The sequence below is a fragment of the Rhincodon typus genome, chromosome 20, assembly GCF_021869965.1.
Source record: "Rhincodon typus isolate 14 chromosome 20, sRhiTyp1.1, whole genome shotgun sequence".
Taxonomy (NCBI): domain Eukaryota; kingdom Metazoa; phylum Chordata; class Chondrichthyes; order Orectolobiformes; family Rhincodontidae; genus Rhincodon; species Rhincodon typus.
In genome coordinates, this window is record NC_063351.1 from 18,231,765 (window position 1) to 18,250,340 (window position 18,576).

The 18,576-nt window shown below is 39.2% G+C and overlaps 1 protein-coding gene across 1 annotated transcript in view; it reads left to right on the top strand.

The window, feature by feature from the left end:
• LOC109932541 (cilia- and flagella-associated protein 46) overlaps window positions 1–18,576 on the top strand; it is a 205,298-nt gene that overhangs the window by 71,324 nt on the left and 115,398 nt on the right. The window contains exons 24-30 of the mRNA XM_048609174.1: window positions 996–1,077; window positions 4,119–4,266; window positions 4,666–4,849; window positions 5,767–5,926; window positions 8,203–8,438; window positions 9,899–10,006; window positions 11,576–11,740. Coding sequence (XP_048465131.1) covers window positions 996–1,077; window positions 4,119–4,266; window positions 4,666–4,849; window positions 5,767–5,926; window positions 8,203–8,438; window positions 9,899–10,006; window positions 11,576–11,740 — 1,083 coding nt within the window. The remainder of the gene's footprint in view (window positions 1–995; window positions 1,078–4,118; window positions 4,267–4,665; window positions 4,850–5,766; window positions 5,927–8,202; window positions 8,439–9,898; window positions 10,007–11,575; window positions 11,741–18,576) is intronic.

The following is an 18,576-nucleotide window of genomic DNA, read 5'->3' on the forward strand; positions in this document are numbered from 1 at the left end:
AGGGTCTAGGAAGAAGGGTCTAGGCCCGAAACGTCAGCCTTCCTGCTCCTCTGATGCTGCTTGGCCTGCTGTGTTCATCCAGCTGTACACTTTGTTATCTCCTATATGTCTCTTTTCATTTAGCTTCTCAGTGTTTCTTCTCTCCCCCACCCCCATTCTACATGCATTTGCCTAGTAAGGAGTGTACAAAACATTCATACCGTTACAAGACAGCAAGGAAACATCTGGAAATACAAACTGATACACTGAATCTTCTCCATATTGGCAAGATGCCAGCCAATGTGTTATTGGCATTATGACAGAAGAATGGCAGATCCCCAAAGGAATTTCAACAATGCCTCCGATATTAACCCTGTCTCTCCTGGTAGAATGGTGTGGGTGAGAGGTGAAAATGACGGATTAATGCAATGTTGAATTAATCTTGGCCTCTCCGATTTGAGTTCCTCATTTTGAACAATTAATGGGTTGCCCACTGAAGCTACAGTGGGCCTCATAAATACTGACATTTAATTCAGATTTGACACAAATTTCAATGCTGAAAACCGTGATTCATGAATAATCAATTTTGAAAGCTTTTATCGCATTGCTAATCGTGGTCCTACAGGTATACCCTGGGCCACCAGTCTTTTTTGGTGTACAATTGACCTGAATCCTTACCCTGCTGCTGTCACCAAAACAGCTCTCAAAAAGAGATCCGATAAATCATGGAAAGGAAAATATTTACATTGTGAAGAGGAAAGAGCAAAAGTGCAGGATAAATTTAGCAGCTCTTTCAAAGACCTGGCACAGTTATGCTTTAATGCATCCTAAGAGCTTCCAATTCGTCAATGCGCAGTTGATGAGTGAAATGACAAATTTGTTCAACCAAATACGTGCCTTGAGAATGTGACATTTTTTCATCAAGCCTAATCTATCAATATATTCAATATATACAATGATTTCACAAAATATATATTTTTTTAATAACTGCATTGTCTTTTCATTTTGACCAGCAGGAAGAAGAAAAGGAAGAAATGATTCAGAATTCAAAAGTTAAACAACAACAACTTCCCTTTGCACAAGGAGCATTATCAACATGTTAGTGAAAACTGAGGAAATGATTTGCAAATTCTTGGATTAAAGCAATACAAAACAGAAATGGATCTTGAACTCGGAACAAGTGAAATGCGCACGTTCACGTACCCCAACACTCCTTTACACACACAACTGGCGATTCATAGGTTTCCTTTCTGATAGTCAAGATCATGAACAGGAAGTTATAGATAATAAATGGGGTGGGGATTTATAGCTCACACTATCGCTTCTGCTGAATTAATCATAAATCACAGAGGGGTGCTGAGCTCGCAATGCCTTCTTTCAATGTTGTCACCGGGTTGAAATCAATTAACAAATAAGCCTGAATACAAATTTAAATTTCATTGTTTTATATTTATATGTTGGTCTTTTGTTTTGCATCGCTCTGCATTAAACTGTGAGATAATTCTTTAATTTGTTTAAACGATAAATAATTGAATTCAGTTCAGTCAAGTTACAATGTTCATCCATGAAAATTGCAGCATCAAAATTGGGTGTTTTGCCCCAGCTAGTTGACATTGATGTTTATCCTCCTCGTGAGCTAGTAGTTCCAGTTAATCTATCATTCTATTATCTTTTCCTTTCATTTCTCTTTTTTTTTAAATCACCAAGTAAATTATTCTTAAATGTTACCATGGTCTCTGCTTCAACCTCTAACTCTGAGGTACATAACCTTCCCGCCCCCTGAGTAAAGTAAGTTTCTCCTGCTCTGCTTGCATACTTGGCTTGTAAGTAATGTTTCTTTATTCTTGAGTCCTCAATGTCGGGCAGCGTTTGTTTCATCTACACTGTACCGTCCCTTCAAATCACTATGACATCAAACCATTATTTTACACACCCAATCGCTCTACAAGAAACCTGAGAGTGCACTGTGGCAAAGTCTGGAATTTTAAAAGATCGTGAATTTCCCAAAATGCAGGCACTTTATTTGGAGAATTTAACCCCATGCTTGCTCCTGAACCGGTCTCTGTTATTCCTCCTGTCATTTGGGTTTGAATCTTCCCTTAACTTAACTAACTTGTTTCCCTTTCATATTGGGTATTTCACTTCACCTTTACCCAACTGAAGATTTGCCTCCTCCTCAGTAGCTTTCAATCTTGTAAATTCTGAAACAAAGCACTTTTTAAAGTGCCCCTTCCAATTTGTGTTTGTCCTCTACTGAGACATGGGGTGGAATTTAATGGAATCCACTGAAGCAAGTGTGAGGCACAGGAAGGATCAGGGAAATTAGGTGGGATGCCCCTCATCTGATTTCTGGTGACTAGAAAATTATCCCACATTTATCGGGGAGCAACAAGGGCCCAATGGAGGATTCCCACCAGAATGGAGCAGTTCAGTTAGGTTCATGAACAAGCTGAATAACTCTCCTTCAACCTATTTGGATTTAATGATGGCTAATAGATTTAATGGGACATATGTGCATCTCCCATGTCTTCTAAAAGTATTTCCTTAGGCTTCATGGGGACGGCGTTGAGATTCCTCATGATTAATTAACAGTGCATTGGGAAGGGGCTGCCATTGAAAGCCATCACTACTTTCACATTCCCCCCCTGGCCCACAGTCCCCTTGCTAGCGACGCTGTCCTCATGACCTCCATCTTCCTACTCGCCTATCTCCAGAGATCTAGCATTGATCTCTGGTGAAGGCTTCTGCGCTTTTCAGGCATCGGTTATTACACCTCTGGTTGCCTGGAAGCTCTCAAGATGGGATTTCTGCCCAGTGTAAGACCTAATTGAGATATGCTGTCCAGGTAAGTGCCTGATTACAATTAAACTACGGTGAGCCTTAATGGGAAGGCAATGAGGGGTTTTAACTGATTCTCCTACTGTGTGGGGAAACTCTGTCACCTCGCCTAAATTCTTTCCTTTATCTCCCTTAGGAGTCACATCTCAATGGATTGACATATTACTTACTAATTTTATTTAGAAATGAATTAAATAGGGGGCTAATGATCTTACTAGCCAGAAACCTCTGCTGATGTGAACCAGGAAACCAAGGCTTTGATATCACCAAAAATCTTCATCTTGGTTTCTTATTTTACATTGGCAATTTTGTTCATGACCACCAGAATTTTTTTTTGCCCTGTTGTTTCATTTTCTTTTAAACGACACTGATTTTCTACACATTGTCTATGAGATGTTGAAATTCTATCCCTTCCCTGTACCATCTATGAGTCATTGGGTAGCACTCCTATATCTGAACCAGAATGGGTGGGTATAAGTTCTATTTCAGAGGCTTGAGCACAAAAATCTAGACAGACATTACAGTGTAGGCCTTAATGATTGCTGCATTGTTGAGGTGCCACTTTTTGGATGAGCTACTAAACCAAGGTTGTGTCTGCTTTCCAAGTTCTGAAGTAAAACAGAGTTTTTATCCCTGATCTCCTGACCACATTAATGACCAATACTAAAAACAACATTTTATCCACTCATAAACACATTGTAGTTTGTGGGAATGTACTGTATCTAAAATTGACTTGTGCATTCTCTATCTTACAACAATGACCATTTCAAAATTAGTGAATTGCGTCTAAAGTGCTTTGTGATGACCTGAGTTTGTGAAATGTGCTATATGATTTGTTTTTCTGCGGAAGGATCATTGGACCTGAAACATTAACTCTGATTTTGCTTCACAGATGCTGCCAGACCTGCTGAGCTTTTCCAGCAACTTCTGTTTTTGTTCCTGATTTACAGCATTTGCAGCTCTTTCAGTTTTTATTTGTTTTTCTTTCTTTATTTTTCCTTTCTCTCTTGTCCAAATGAGTAGGACTGCCCTTTATTTGTTCCATTCCACCCATATCCTACGAATCAAACAAGAGAGTCACGTCATTAGTTGTCCCTTTTATCGAGCTTTTGGTCACGTATCCCAATGTTTCCTCCTTCAAATCTGTGTATTTTATTTTGTTATGCTTGGTTGAAATGTAGTGGGACATTTTACAATACTAAAATGCTAAATAAACACAAAGTCTAATAGTATTTTGTTCTGATCTATGTACATCTGGTAGATGTGTAATAACTTATACCTGATTATATTTTTGTTTCAAGCTGTCGATGATCCTGAAGATGATCTGAAATTAGTGGCAGCACTGTATGGCCTTTTATTCCACATTTATATAAATAAAGGAGATTGGAAAGCTGGGCTGAAAGTGTTAGATGATGCCATTCGGGATATGCCCAGATGTAAACAGAGGCTGTAAGTAAAAATAAGTCATGATCCAATAAAAGTTAATCCTGCGGGCATGAATGAAAGTAGAAACAATGTACCAAGTTTTTGTGACCCCATGTCCCTAATCGGATGGTGGCTTGGGAGAGTGTGGCTCTGGTCTGTGTAGACTCCATGCACATATTGCACCTCTTGCTAGTCTTGGGTTTGTGAGCTCATTTTTTTTTCTTTGAGGAATAGCATTGAATCTTTGAACTTTCTATGCTGTTTCTAGCAATAAAAAATGTCAAAAGTTCAGCCCTAGACAAAAACACCACTTCATAATGAAAATTTCATGTTTGCAATTAGCATTCAAGTTTTAGTATTGATTAAAAATCTAGAAACCACTTCAGTAATTCACAAATTATTTCTATTACTCTCTATTTGAAGGCTTCTCTTCAAGCACAGAATTATGGTGAATACAAGACTTAGTCACGGTATCAGCATGGACATGCAGAAATTGAAGGATGACAGCGAAGAATATGTATCTTACATGTGGCACCGTGTAGCAGTTTTCTCAAAAGAAATTACAGATCAATTAACTTGTTACCAAAATTCAATAGATGTTTTGAAGGTATTTTGTGCATTTGGTCATTAAAACAATATGCAGTGTAAGAGGAGTATCATGTTTTTAATTTCATTCAAATTCTTGCATTGTGGCACATCATCAAACACCCATTCATCATGTTTCTCACTACCAAAGATTTTCCTAATGATTCTAACCCCAATTCTTCCCAGTGCAGTCCAATTCTGGTCACCCAGTTATAGGAAGGATATTATTAAGCTGGAAATGGCTCAGAGGAGATTTACCAGGATGTTGCTGGGTATGGAAGATTTGAGTTATAAAGAAAGGCTGGAACTTTTTTCACTGGAGCATGGGAGGTTGAGAGGTGATCTTCTAGAAGTTTATCAAATTATGAAGAGTAGAGATAGGGTTAATGGTAGGTACCTTTTCATTGAGATGGGGGATTTCAAGACTGGGGGCACATTTTTAAGGTGAGAGGAGAAAGATTTAAAAAAGACATGAGAGGCAAATTCTGTACACAGAAGGTGGTTCACGTGTGGAATGAACTTCCTGAGGAAGTGGTGCATGTGGGCACATTTACAACATTTAAAAGACATCTGGATAAATACATGAATGGGAAAGGTTTGGAGGGATATTTGCCAGGAGCATGCAGGTGGGGGCTAGTTTAATTTGGGATTATGTTCGGCATGGACTGGTTGGACCAAAGAGTCTGTTTTCTGTGCTGTATGACTCTGTGTTTGCACACCACCTCTCGCTGTCATATCTTCTCTTTCTTCTGCCAAGTTCTCCTTTATCCAAGCCCACTCAAATATTCCTTGATTCCAATCCCCTAGTCCAAGGGCATAAACTCCATGTCACTGTTGCAGATGTGTGTTTGAGATCTGTACTTATTCATGAGAATGCTCTTGTGTGTAGTTGCAAGTATTGTTGCATTTGTTAATGTTTTTTGAATGATAATATTTCAGAATCCAGAAAGTAACTGGCAGAAAATCAACCAACTGATTGTGTTTGGTGAGTGGCTGTATTGCAATGGATTTCCTCAAAGTGATGCTTACTGCCAGTTGGACTGGGCTGTGGATTTACTTCTGAGCATGAAACCAAGTTTGGAGATTAAGGAGGAAGCAGGTTGGCTGAATACATATTTTTCAAGCATGGAAATTTTAAGATGGGGCTGATCTACCCTGACCAATTGGATGTCAATTTGGTATTCAAAAATGGCATCAATTCTCCACTTGACTAGCCTATCTAAAGGATGGTCTACACCTAATCCTTTAGGCCTTCAGTCAGACCTAATCAGTGGGAAGTCCAAAACATAACTTGTGCACATTAGTCGCAACAGGAGGAGGTATATACTTAGTGCAGTTCCTTGGAGAGTCAAGATGCCCTTTTAGATAGGTTCCAGGACACCTTTGGGAAAAGCCAAGTGCTCTTTGATATTGTGAAATATAGACATGAATAGGCATTTAAAAGTATGTCTATTTCAGTACACTTCTCTGGAATGCAAACCTGACCATCTGGGGAACATACTCCATGCTTGGATTTGTGGAGCTGGTTATTGTCCTGAAATGATGCTCCTGATCTGTGAGCGAAAACTCAGGCCTATGTGGAATACCATCATTGACCTAGCATTTACGTTACCCAGATCCAAGCGAGAAACCTGCTCAATTTCAACCCAGAGTTTAGAGACCAATTTCTAGTGTCAGCTTGTTGCTGCTGTCTGCTGTAGGACTTCATAATGGTTGCTCAACCTTTTTTCAAGTTATCATCTTAACCACCATCCTGACTGACATTGTAACATTTCTCCCTTCTCTATAATTTACCTACTGTACCGACCCACCATCAAGGCTCATGCTCTAACCTTCTCACTGCTGCGTTCAGAGTCATCTCTCATTTGCTCCCATCCATCCTAACCCATCAGACATTAACCCACCAGCCCTCTACTCTCTCCCACTGAACATCTCACCACCTTTCCCCCACCTCCACCAGTACTAACAACTGTGTCAGTCACTTTTACCTCCATCAATATCTCCCTTTCTGTCACTCCAGGAGGAACAGCTCCCAGTAGGGCAGGAAGAACCAAGATATTTGGCAGGGTGGCTGACATTGAAATCTTTACCTCTTACGAGGAGGGTATCCTGACCCTGCCTACCCTGAATGGTTGGTTGACTGTGTCGAAGCCCCTGGACTGACACTGGAGGCTGCCCTTGACATGGTGTGCTGTGACATCCTGACCGAAGGCCTTGACTGAGGACTTCTGACAATCGTAACAAACTTCCTGACTGTGTCTATGTTAAAGAAGGAGCATTGTGAGCCTGGTAGCTCTAGCTGAGGGGCCATAACGCACAAAGACAGGCCAAGGCCAGAATGAGATGCTGTGAACATCCAGCTAGGATCATAGTGAGTGAGTGAACAAGCAGCCTGAGACTCAGCCTGGTCCAGCCTGAGAGCTGGGTGTTTGTCTCTGCACATAAGTGTCTTTGCAGCACTGATGGTTGCTTGTGTGCCCTTTGATGTGCAGTTTTGAAGTGGATTAGAGATGTGCCATGAGCAGGGAGGCTGGATGCCTATGTCCATGGATTGTTTGGTGAGGGAGGAGTGGGGCTGGCAGCTGCTGCTTATTGAGTTTGCCCTGAGTTTTGCTGTTGGATTTCCAAGTTGGCAGCCCAGAAGAGCAAGTGAAAGTTGTCAGAAATGCCTGGCCTAATCTGGCCTCATGAATGTACAGTTTCCACATGGCAGATGGTAGGATAGAAAACTGTATATTTATGAGGCACATTTGAGGTTAATAGGCCTGTTAACAAGCAATAATTGCTCCTTAATAGATATCTCGCCAGTGCCGAGCAAGAATCTTGTCTCGACCCCCAGAACTATATTAGAAAATACAGTGAGTTGTTCTCAAAATTGAGAGAGGCAATGCTTGACTTTTCTCATAATTCTCCCAGTTTCATAGCATAGCCCACATTGTTCCAAACCTGATAAGATTCAGCCCACAGTCATCAGTCCAGCGCTGAACTGATGACTGTACAAAATAGTACCCAAGCAAAATAGTGGAAAACAAGTTTGGCCATCATCAGTGGTGAGAAAAACAGTGAACGTTTCAGCTCTGTGATCTTTCACTTTCTGATTGGTCACAGACCTAAAGTATTAATCGTTTCTCTGTTCATAGATGATACCAGATCTGCCAAGTGTTTCCTGAGTTACGTGGTGCCATCCCACGAGTGCACAAAAAACACAAGTTGCAATTCCACTTGTTGCGAACAAATTCACGCCATCATGTGATGTCTTTTAAAACGTGAAGGCTACTATGTCCGTTTAAAATCATCAAAATTTTGCTACTTAAGCTTTGTTTTTGGGTGATATAGACATCATATTTATTGTTTTTGTTTTGTTTTCATGTTCAGAAGACCACTTTGAAAAGGAGAATCAATCAAAAATTGACAACTTGGTTCCGACAAAACGTCAACAGTTGATTGGAGTACAATCTATTGACACTAACCCATCCTTAGAAAACTTACAAGATGTGAGACAACTGGAAACGTTAGTGATTGCACAAACTATAATGGCGATAGTAGCAGGTCGTGAATCATGCAAGCAGCATTGCTTAATGGCATATGGTTATGTTATGTGCATATGGCAGGTAAGTGCTGCATGAATCCTGTACTATACTTATACATTATGTAATTACGATATATGTAATCTGCTTTATACTCTCACATGAAGGCTATTTGAAAAAGCAATAATCAAAACAATTTTGTATAAATGAACCTTCTAACAGTCATATATGTCAACTGAAACAAAGTCTGATTTAATCTGACCAGTCTGATTTAATGGAATTGTTTTATTTTATTACGTTTTTGGGTGACTGGAGTGATCATGGATTAGCACATTACACCAATTTAATTTCAGAGCTTTGCTGGATGCACTTTGAATGCATCTCTATATACACGGAGAGTGCTCACCCTCAAATAGGTTAAAGCCATTTTAATAAATTTAAATTGCAAAAATGTATCTAGGACATCATTTCGATTTTGATTTTCCACTTTGTGGAGTGGAAGCAGTGGTGTGGCTCACAAGTGTAATTAAACTGGTGGTCCTTTAAAGGAATCACTGAAGACCATTCAAACAGATAAATAATAATTTTTTTATTTAACTGTGGGACCAGGGAGAGCATTAAAACTGCCCCGATCCCGGAAAATAATCTGAGAGCCTGCTGCTGTTCTCCCTTTGCTCAATTCCTTGGAAACCAGACTTTTCTGGCTAAGTTTTATGCAGTGAATTATGAGATTCATTTCCTCCCCTATTTGTTGAGATGGCAGTTGTTGTTACTGTGTTGCTATGCCAAATTACATTTTTAAGCTTTGTCTTTGCATTGCAGTAGCAGGCAACCTGTTCTAGCCTACAGTGTCCATAATATTGTCTAAAAATTACATATATAGCCAAGGACTCACATTTACTCTGCTGGTGTTTGGTCCTGGACAGAAATCTACTTTCTGAAGTCCGATTATGCAGAGATTTTTGACCTCCACATTTGTTATTACTTTATACTCTTGTCTGTGTTGGATTGCCTCAAATACAGTATCTGGTCTTTTGTTATGGACTCGAGCTTCTAAATTTTCACATAGAATTCTTGATCTTGCACAAAGCTAAGTTTGATTTATTCACCACATTCGTTATTTTGCTCTGAATTCTGCTCCTTTTCTCCTCAGAAGTAATGGATCATTTAGCTTTTTGAATAAAAGTATAGTTTTCCAGTGTCCTGAATATTATTTACACCTCAACAAATGCACCTAATTCTTGATTATCTGATTATTACCTCTTTACTGCTTGAACAACTTTGATGTATGCAAAAGTAATTCACTGGCTATGAAGCAGTTTGAACTATCTTGAGGTCATGCAAGCGGTATATAATCTCAGTCTGTTCCTCTTTCCTTTTGTCTTTGACTTTTCCTATATAACAGTCTAATTTGTTTGTTTATGAATAAAACTAAATAAGCAAAGATGTTGTCTGACTGTTGAAAATAGCTTCAATTTGAAGCTAAGTCATTGTAATTGATTATTCTTAACTTTTTTTTTTGTTTCCTAACATTTTAAACTTAGGTATCATTGACAGCAGCAGAGACAGTTATGAAACAATTATCTATAGCTATTTCAATGATCCGTACTGACACAGGAACAAAGTCAAATAAATCAAAGGGCAAGAGAGAGGTAATCTGCAATAAACCTGAAGAAAAACATTGAATTATTTTTTATTTAACACACATTATGCGAAATATAATTCTATGTTTCCCAGTTAGCTCAGATTTGCAGCTCAATCTGGTTTGGTTTAGGTACAGCACCAATAGCACAACACTTAACACCAGATGAGGTTCATTGACTGTACGGGTATAGCCAAGGTAACGTAGCATCTCTTGGCATGCACCTGGTTTACACCCAATTCTCAACTAAAATCTGATCTTGTCTTTTGCTGGATTCTGTTTATATATTTACAGAAGAGTCGTGATATTTGTGGATGAGTTTACCCAGAGAGGTATTAGATGAAGACTGCAGTGTGCCAGTTGTTACACGGACAAAATGATGGTCTTGTGCCTGTTACCTACTCTATTTCCTTTCCCTTTCAGCTTTATCTATGTTTTTTGTTTTATCATGCTGCTTCTATCTCACCCCTTCATAACAAGCATCATTTTCAGATTTGGTGGGTGACTTTCCATCAGGATGCCTTTTCTGCTACTAGCCTTTATCTGGGCTGACCTGCCTGAGCCAGTGACTTTTAGCTGTTACCATAGAACTGAATTTCTACCTAACTTGAAGAACGTCTTAGGATGCTAATAGTGCTCAGGATAAGCAGGAATATGCAGTACAGGGGCTGAGGAATGTCCTTTGATTCAAACTTTAAAAGCAAATTCTGAAGTTTGCTTAATTTTCTTTACAAGATTCCATTATTATTGCCTTTTAGTATTTGTGCCATCATTAATTTGCACATTTTTGCTTCTATATAATCTCGTGATAAATTCTGACAATTGGTTTTAGCCTCACAAACTGAATACAGCAGAATTAATTTCATTTCCAAAATTTCTACTCCAAAACCTTAAGAGTAATTTCATTTCCTTTTGGACTGAACAAGAGAATTCAGTGACCAGAAGACATGGTTGATGGTAGATTACACTCTGTTTAAAGAGTAATTGTCAATCTTGTGATAAATTGTGAAATACAACAATTTGTGTCTCTTATATAAGTATACATGTTGCCATGAGCATGGTATAAGTAAAGACTTGTTGCAGAACTGTTACTGGATAAAGGGGGTCAGTTAGCTGGATGGCTAGTTTGCAATGCAGAGTAACAGTGTGGGTTCAATTCCTACAGTGGCTGAGGTTACCACGGTCCTTCTCAACCTCTCCCCTAACCTGGGGCATAGTGACCCTCACATTAAACCACACTAGTCATCGCTCTCTCTAATGAGAGAGCAGCTCTGTGGTCTGGTAGGAATACAATGACTTTACCTTTTACCTTACCGGACAAAATTTGAAACCAAACCACATAAGGTATCAGGGCAAGTGAACAAAAGTACGGTCAAAGATTTAGGTTTTAGTAGCATCTTAAAGGGGGAGAGAGTTGTGGAGAAGTGAGAAACGGAATTCCAAGGACCAGAGCCAATGGAGGGAAGAAAGAAATTTGGGATGTACAGCAGGGCAGAATTGTTTGTTTGTTTCAAGACTATCAATATAATGGGAACATTGTAGCAGTTCCTAATTTTTGGAGTTTTATTTTCTCTAATAGTCAGCATTGGAGGCTCAAGATAAGGGCAAATTAAAAATGTTGCCTGCAGTGATGCCTACTAATCCAGAGGAGTGGGCAAATTTTGTATGCCCCAGTGAAGTTCGAGATACATTTAAGAGGGGCTCAAGCTGCAGCTTGATCAACAAGAAAAGTTTCCTGAGACCTGTAAGTAACTAAAATATTTCTGGAATTTGGGAGAAATTATAAATTTTGTGCCAGTTAATTAGATATTTTCATAAGTCAACTTTGACATCTATGAGAGTGTGGAATATTTTGTTTACACTTTCCAATTTTCCAAGTGAGGTAACAGGATCTCTTCAAACTAAAAGAGTCTTTTAGAGTGTCTTACTTGCCCTTACAGTTAGTAAGTATATTTCTAGTGCTTGGAAAAGTAAATTGCCAGTGATATGGGATGGCATGTTGTGCAGTAAAGGTTGAACAGATATATAAACTTCCTGTTGTCTGCTATTTCATTGATTCACTGATTTATTGATTTAAACACTGCTCTCCTAATTTATGAACTTGTCGGTACCCATTGCTTCGTTAATTACTTCAGTTTTTGTTGTGCACATTGCTGCATTAAATAACTTCCTTTTTGCCTGTTGCCAGCTTAATTTCTTGATTTACTGTTTTCTGTTACTCTATGAACCTGTTCTTCCCATCAAGGTTCATCTGAATGACTTTCTGTTGTGGAGTTATCTAGGTTCTCCTAAAGGCTTATATGCTATTCAGAACATGAAGTAATAAATTCTATATTCTCACAACTCTGGAAAATCCTTCTTGGTTTTTATTCATGTATGATTGTATATTTATGATCTCTAGAATCCCTACAGGGCAGAAGCAGGCCATTTGGCCCAATGAGTCCATACCATACTGAGGAGCATCCCACTCGGACCCACCCTCTACTCCATTCTTACCCTGCATTTCCTGTGGCTAACCAACCTAACCTACTCATCCCTGAACACTGGACAATTTAGCATGGCCAATCCACCTAACCTGCACAACTTTGGACTGAGAGAAGAAACCGGAGTACCCAGAGGGAACCCACGCAGACACCAGGAGAATGTGCAAACTCCACACAGACAGTTGCCCAAGGACGGAATCGAACCTGGGTCCCTGGCGCCTTGAGGCAGCAGTGCTAGCCACTGAACCACTATGTCACCCAGAATCTCTAATTTTGGACTCATTAAAAAACACAAACATCTTCCCTGTCATGACTCAGTGGGGTAGTGTAAATAAAACCCCATTATTCCTGGAGTCATCACAGAAGTTAAAATTTTTAAAAGAAATGTGCAAATTCCCCAAGCCAGCTGATTTTCATACCAAGGTTGATAGAAATCAGAAACCAGTTTTCTGTACTGGACAAGAAATTTTTATTTGTTACAGGTCATTAGATTCTAGCTACAGCTAAATAGTTAAACGAAATTAAACAAACTTGACAATTTTATCTCTAAATGACTTGTAAACACCCCTTTACAAAGACAGTCAACATAAATAGTAAAAATAATGCATAGGTGGAGGGAAAACTGATAAAATAGTTCAGTTGTCTGCAGAAACAAGATCCGCTATGATGGTTATCGCTGATTCAAAGGCTTCTCCTCGATCTTTTTTCGAATGTTTCCACTGTTGTACAAGAGGCACAGGGTAGCCTGTTCACTTACGAAACATATGTGACTTACCCAATTCAGTGTCACAGCTGGTAGCATCTGCTGAAGGAAAGATAAGTTGATTTTCTTCTGTTGTAAAGGGGTGTTGCAAAGGACTGAGAGTGGGTTTTTTGGCAGCAGCAGATCTGCTGGTTTCTCTCCTGCTCTGATTAGCTTCTATCTTCCTTACTCACAGCCCACACTATCAGCTAATTGACAACCAGTCACCTTGTTGTTAGCCGATAGAGGGACTTTATCATTGATAATTGGTCCCTAGACTACAAACCAATCAGGTTCACTTGTAAACAAACTTTGGCACCAGCTCATCACATTGCTGGAACCCACAGCTACACAAAAAGGGTTCACAACAGGTATCAAATTCTCTCCTTTAAGAATATGCATCCATCCTCGTTCAAATGGAGTTCAAACAGTTCTTTCTTGTTTCAATCCATGGTTGTAAAGCACAAAGATAAAAAGACATGGTTTTTACATCCCTAAGATTTCCCACAGAATCTCAGAATTATTACGCTGTGGAAGGAGGTCATTTGGTCCATTATCTATGCTGGACGTCCAAATGAGGATATCATTTAATGCTATTCTTCTGTCTTTCCCCCTAAAACCCCGAATGTTGTTTCTTTTCAAAGAATAATCTAATTCTATTTTGAATGCCTCAAATGAACCTGCCCCCACTGCATTCTAAGGTAGTGCATTCTAAACCTAACCATATGTTGCTTGAAAACATTTCTGCACATATCACCTTTACCTGCTTTACTTGATACTGTACATCTGTGCTCTTGATTTTGATCCTTTCACAAGTGGAAAAATGTTGTCTCTATTTACGCCGTTCACACCTAACATGATTTTGAAAACATTTATCAGATCACTTTTTAGTCTACAATAAGGAAAAGCATCTTAATTTCTTCATATTATCTTCATAACTGTAATTATTTATCTCAGGACCATTCCCATAAACCTCTTCCTCACTCTCTAATGCAATCACGTCCTTCATAAAATGCAGCATCCAGTGATGGACTTGGTACTCAGTAGATTGAATTAGTACCTTATAGAAATTCAACATATCATCCCTGTTCTTGTATTCTATGCCCCTATAAATAAAGCATAGGATACTGTATCTAGGATAATGTAACCCTATCAATTTATTAAACTGCTCTCTGAACCTGTCCTATCATCTTGAATGACCTATGCACAGATTCACTTAGATTCCTCTGCTCCTCCACCCCTTTTGGAGTTGTATCCTTTATTTATATTGTCTTTCCATGTTCTTCATTCCAAAATGTATCACCTCAAACTGAACTTTATCTGTCAATTATCCACCCACCCCCAATTTGTCATTGTCCTTTTGAAGTTTTACACTGTCCTCTTTACAGATGACAATGCTTTCAAGTTTTTTGTCATCTGCAAATTTTGCATTTGAGTACTGTCCACTATAATCTAGATCATTATCATATAATAGGAAGAGAACAGATCCCATCACTGACTCCTGAAGAACTGTGCTACCAATTTTCTTCCAGCTAGAATAAAAACATTAATTAACCATTACTTTGTTTCATATCACACTGCCTGTTTTGTATTCATGTTGCTACAGTCCCTTTTACTCCATGAGCTGTAACTTAACTGTGTTGTGCAACACATACTAAATGCCTTCTGGAAGATATTGTACGTCATATCAATAGCATTGCCCCGATCAGCCTTTTCTGTTTTCTCATCAACGAAAGACTACATTAAGTTAGTTAAACAATTGTCTATCTCAAGAGATGCAGGCTTTCCTTAATTAACTCTCTTTTGTCCATGTGACTAATAATTTTGTCCCAAATTGACTATTTACAAAGCTACCATTTCACAGGCTTATACACATAATCTCGGTTCTGTGTTCACTGATGTTACTGTACACGGTATAGACATGGGTGACTGAACATGTTGTGATGTTTTGTAACTGTCTTAAAGGTGTAGACCTGTCTGGTCTGGGAGCTGTACCATTATACATATCTCTTTTTTCCCTTTAAAAAAAAGGAACATTTTTGCTGATGAACATGTATAATGATGCACACACATAAATTACCTCTGTACATTAATTCCTTGATAGATATATGACCAATTGTGAATACAACTTGATATTGTAGCTTCAGCCGATGATGTTTTTGTTATTGTGGATGCAAGTTGTAAATGTGAGATTTTTGTCTAGCCCAATACCTTCAGTTTCAGTGTTGCCATCCTCTATGACCGGTGTTTGATGATATGGAGTCCAGATACGTCATCCACATCTTTGCAACACTTGAGCATTGTTCATTACACAGTTAGAGACTAGACATAACAGCATAGTATTTTCCCATGAACCCATGTATTCTTGTGAAAATCTCAAACATGTTTGCTTTGTCCTGGTTTGAATTGGATAATTGTCTGCATGCCTGGTGATCATACTCTTGTGAGATTTTGTCCCATTCTTTCCAACAAGGCATCATGTACATTGGGTGGTAAGATTGTGGGAGATAAAAACTGTGATTTGACTCCAAAACATTTGAACTGTTTATGAGGATAAACCATTGCTTAAGGGGTAGCACATAGGTTTATCTGAAAATCTTGACATACTAATTAACAATTAATGATGAGTCTTATGGTGTGAAAAGTGCATTCCATGAGACCTTTTGACAAACAGTAGTGAGGAGAAGTGGCAATATGTTGAACATCCCAAATCCTCCATGTCTTTGAAGAGTAGCTTAGAATACAATAGACTGTTTTTAGACACAGTTTGTTGTGGTACACTGAACAAACTAAATTTGGCAGCCAATGTATTTCTTTTTATTTTTCTCTATGTCTGATTGTGGACTGGAATAGGAAAAGGACTTTTAAAATGTAAGGATTGTGGAAGGGATTGCTGCATGTTGTTATTTAAAAGCAAGGTACCAGCGCACATTCGGAGTGCTGTTTACAATGTTGTTTGTTCAGCCAGTGGAGGAGAATATGGTTGCATACAAACTGGCACCAGAGTGTATGTATAAAATAAGATTTGGCCAGTAACAAGTAGTTAATTGGTCTGTGGAGTAATGACAAGTTATCGATGACAAAGGCCTTCTGCCAACAACTATGGCTCCTCCCCAGTACCTTATCAGCTTTGTGGATATGAACGAGAAAGGTGCTGACTTTATCTCTGCAGTTAACAAAAACACTTAAAGCCTGTAGGAAGCCAGTTGATTTTCCCTCACTGGTTGCTGTAAACTGTTGCTTTTAACCAATTAGTCAGAGACTTAATAAGTTGTGAAGCAATTACTCTGCACCTCCTGCAAAGAAGTGAAAGTACCTGAGGCCAGAAAGCATCAAATGAAAGGTCTTGACAAGCTAAAAAGATTCCATCAGCAAAATCTGTGAAGAGGGACCATCAGACTGCGTTCCCAATATTTCTCTCCACACACATCAATGTTATTTTTATGTCTGTCTGCATGTATGTAGGGAGTGTTTTAGTACTAGTAGTAGCATTATTAACTCGTCTCTCAAAGGGAGTTTGGTGAAAGAGTCAATCACCAGAATCTAGTCATGTGCATTGATATGGAAAATATAAATTATAATCGTGTAGCATGGCTCAGAACAAATCTTGTGTGGAAGGAGAGGTTCTCTTAACCGTGTGATATTTTTTGAACATCGTCATTATTTGATTAATGTCCTTATTTATGCGATGCCAATACACAGACTATATCAATTTTTTTTCTGTACCAATGTGATCTAAATGTGTATGGTCCAGCAGGTCTGGACATAAAGTTAATGGAATTACACCATGTTTGCCTTTGAAGTCACATTCTTGAAAGTCCTAGGTCATCTCTGAATGACCAGAAAGAATATAATAACTTGGGGAGTTCAGGCCACCTACAGATGATGATGTCTTTGAGCTGTTGCAGCTAGTCATCATTGAAACATAGAGGATAGGAGAAGGAGTAGGCCATTTGACTCCTTGAGCCTTATCCATTGCTCATTATGATCATGGCTGATCATTGAGCTCAATACCCTAATCCTGTCAACCCCACTCCTTCCCTCCCCCACCATATCCCTTGATCCTTTTAGTCACAAAAGTTATATCTACCTCTTTGGAAGCACATAATGTTTTGGTCTCAACCACTTTCTGTGGCAATAAGCCACAGGCCCATGACTTTGTAGGTGAAGAAATTTCTCCTTATCTCAGTCCTAAAAGATTTACCCTTATCCTTAAAATATGACTCCTGGTTTTGGACTACCCCACCAGCAGAAACATCTTTCCTGCATCTAACCTCTCTGGTCCTGCTCAAACTTTATAGGTTTCTATGAGATCCCCCCTTCATTCTTCTCCATCTATCATCTGATGTAGCTTGTTGAACCTACAGTGCTTGGGTGTGACTAAAATACATCAGATGATTGTTATAGTCTGGAGTCTTTGTTGTTGCAACTGATGGTTTTGTGAGCTTGTGAATTGTAATGTTATCTAGTTTTGTGAATGCCGGTAGACTGATGCTAGAAGATCCGTGTGTTTCAATGATGTGAAAGGTTTGGGTGTCAATTCTGAAGAGCTATATGGCATTTAAGATAGATAATGCCAATGTATAGGATGTTGAACCCATTGTAAATGGTTAGTGTTTCTTCAGTGGACTGCATCATGCTTTTCCAGTTTCCTGAGTGCATTTTGTGTAAGATGCATAAAGGGATAATAGTTGCTCTGGCACTGGTGTTCATGTTAACAAATGGTGCATGTCGTTCATTCTTTTGGAAGTGAAATTTTTCCAGTGGAGCCCATATGGTGTGTCAGTTTGAACATGTGCTGTCTGATTGTGGTTTACAAACTGTAACATTGAAGTTACTTTGTTGACATGCGTGTATGTCAGGGACAGAATTTTGGAAACTTCCTTGGCATTGACGCTTGGTTTGCCTTTTTGCACATGCTGCTGTCAGGGACTGTGTTGTATTTAAGGTTTATTCTACACATTTTCACCCAACGTCCTCTTGCAGAAACAGAGTATCAAGCACTTTGAGATATATGCAGGCTGTCATGGTGGCTGAGACAAACATACCTCATTCAAGGTTTGGAGATAGTAGGAACTGCCGATGCTGGAGAATCTGAGATAACAAGGTGTAGAGCTGGATGAACACAGCAGGCCAAGCAGCATCAGAGGAGCAGGAAGGCTGACGTTTCGGGTCTGGACCCTTCTTCAGAAATGGGGGAGGGGAAGGGGATTCTGAAATAAATAGAGAGAAAGGGGGAGGCGGATGGAAGATGGATAAAGGAGCAGATAGGTGGACAGGAGATGGACAGGTCAAAGAGGCGGGGATGGAGCCAGTAAAGGTGAGTGTAGGTGGGGCGTTAGGGTGGGGGTAGGT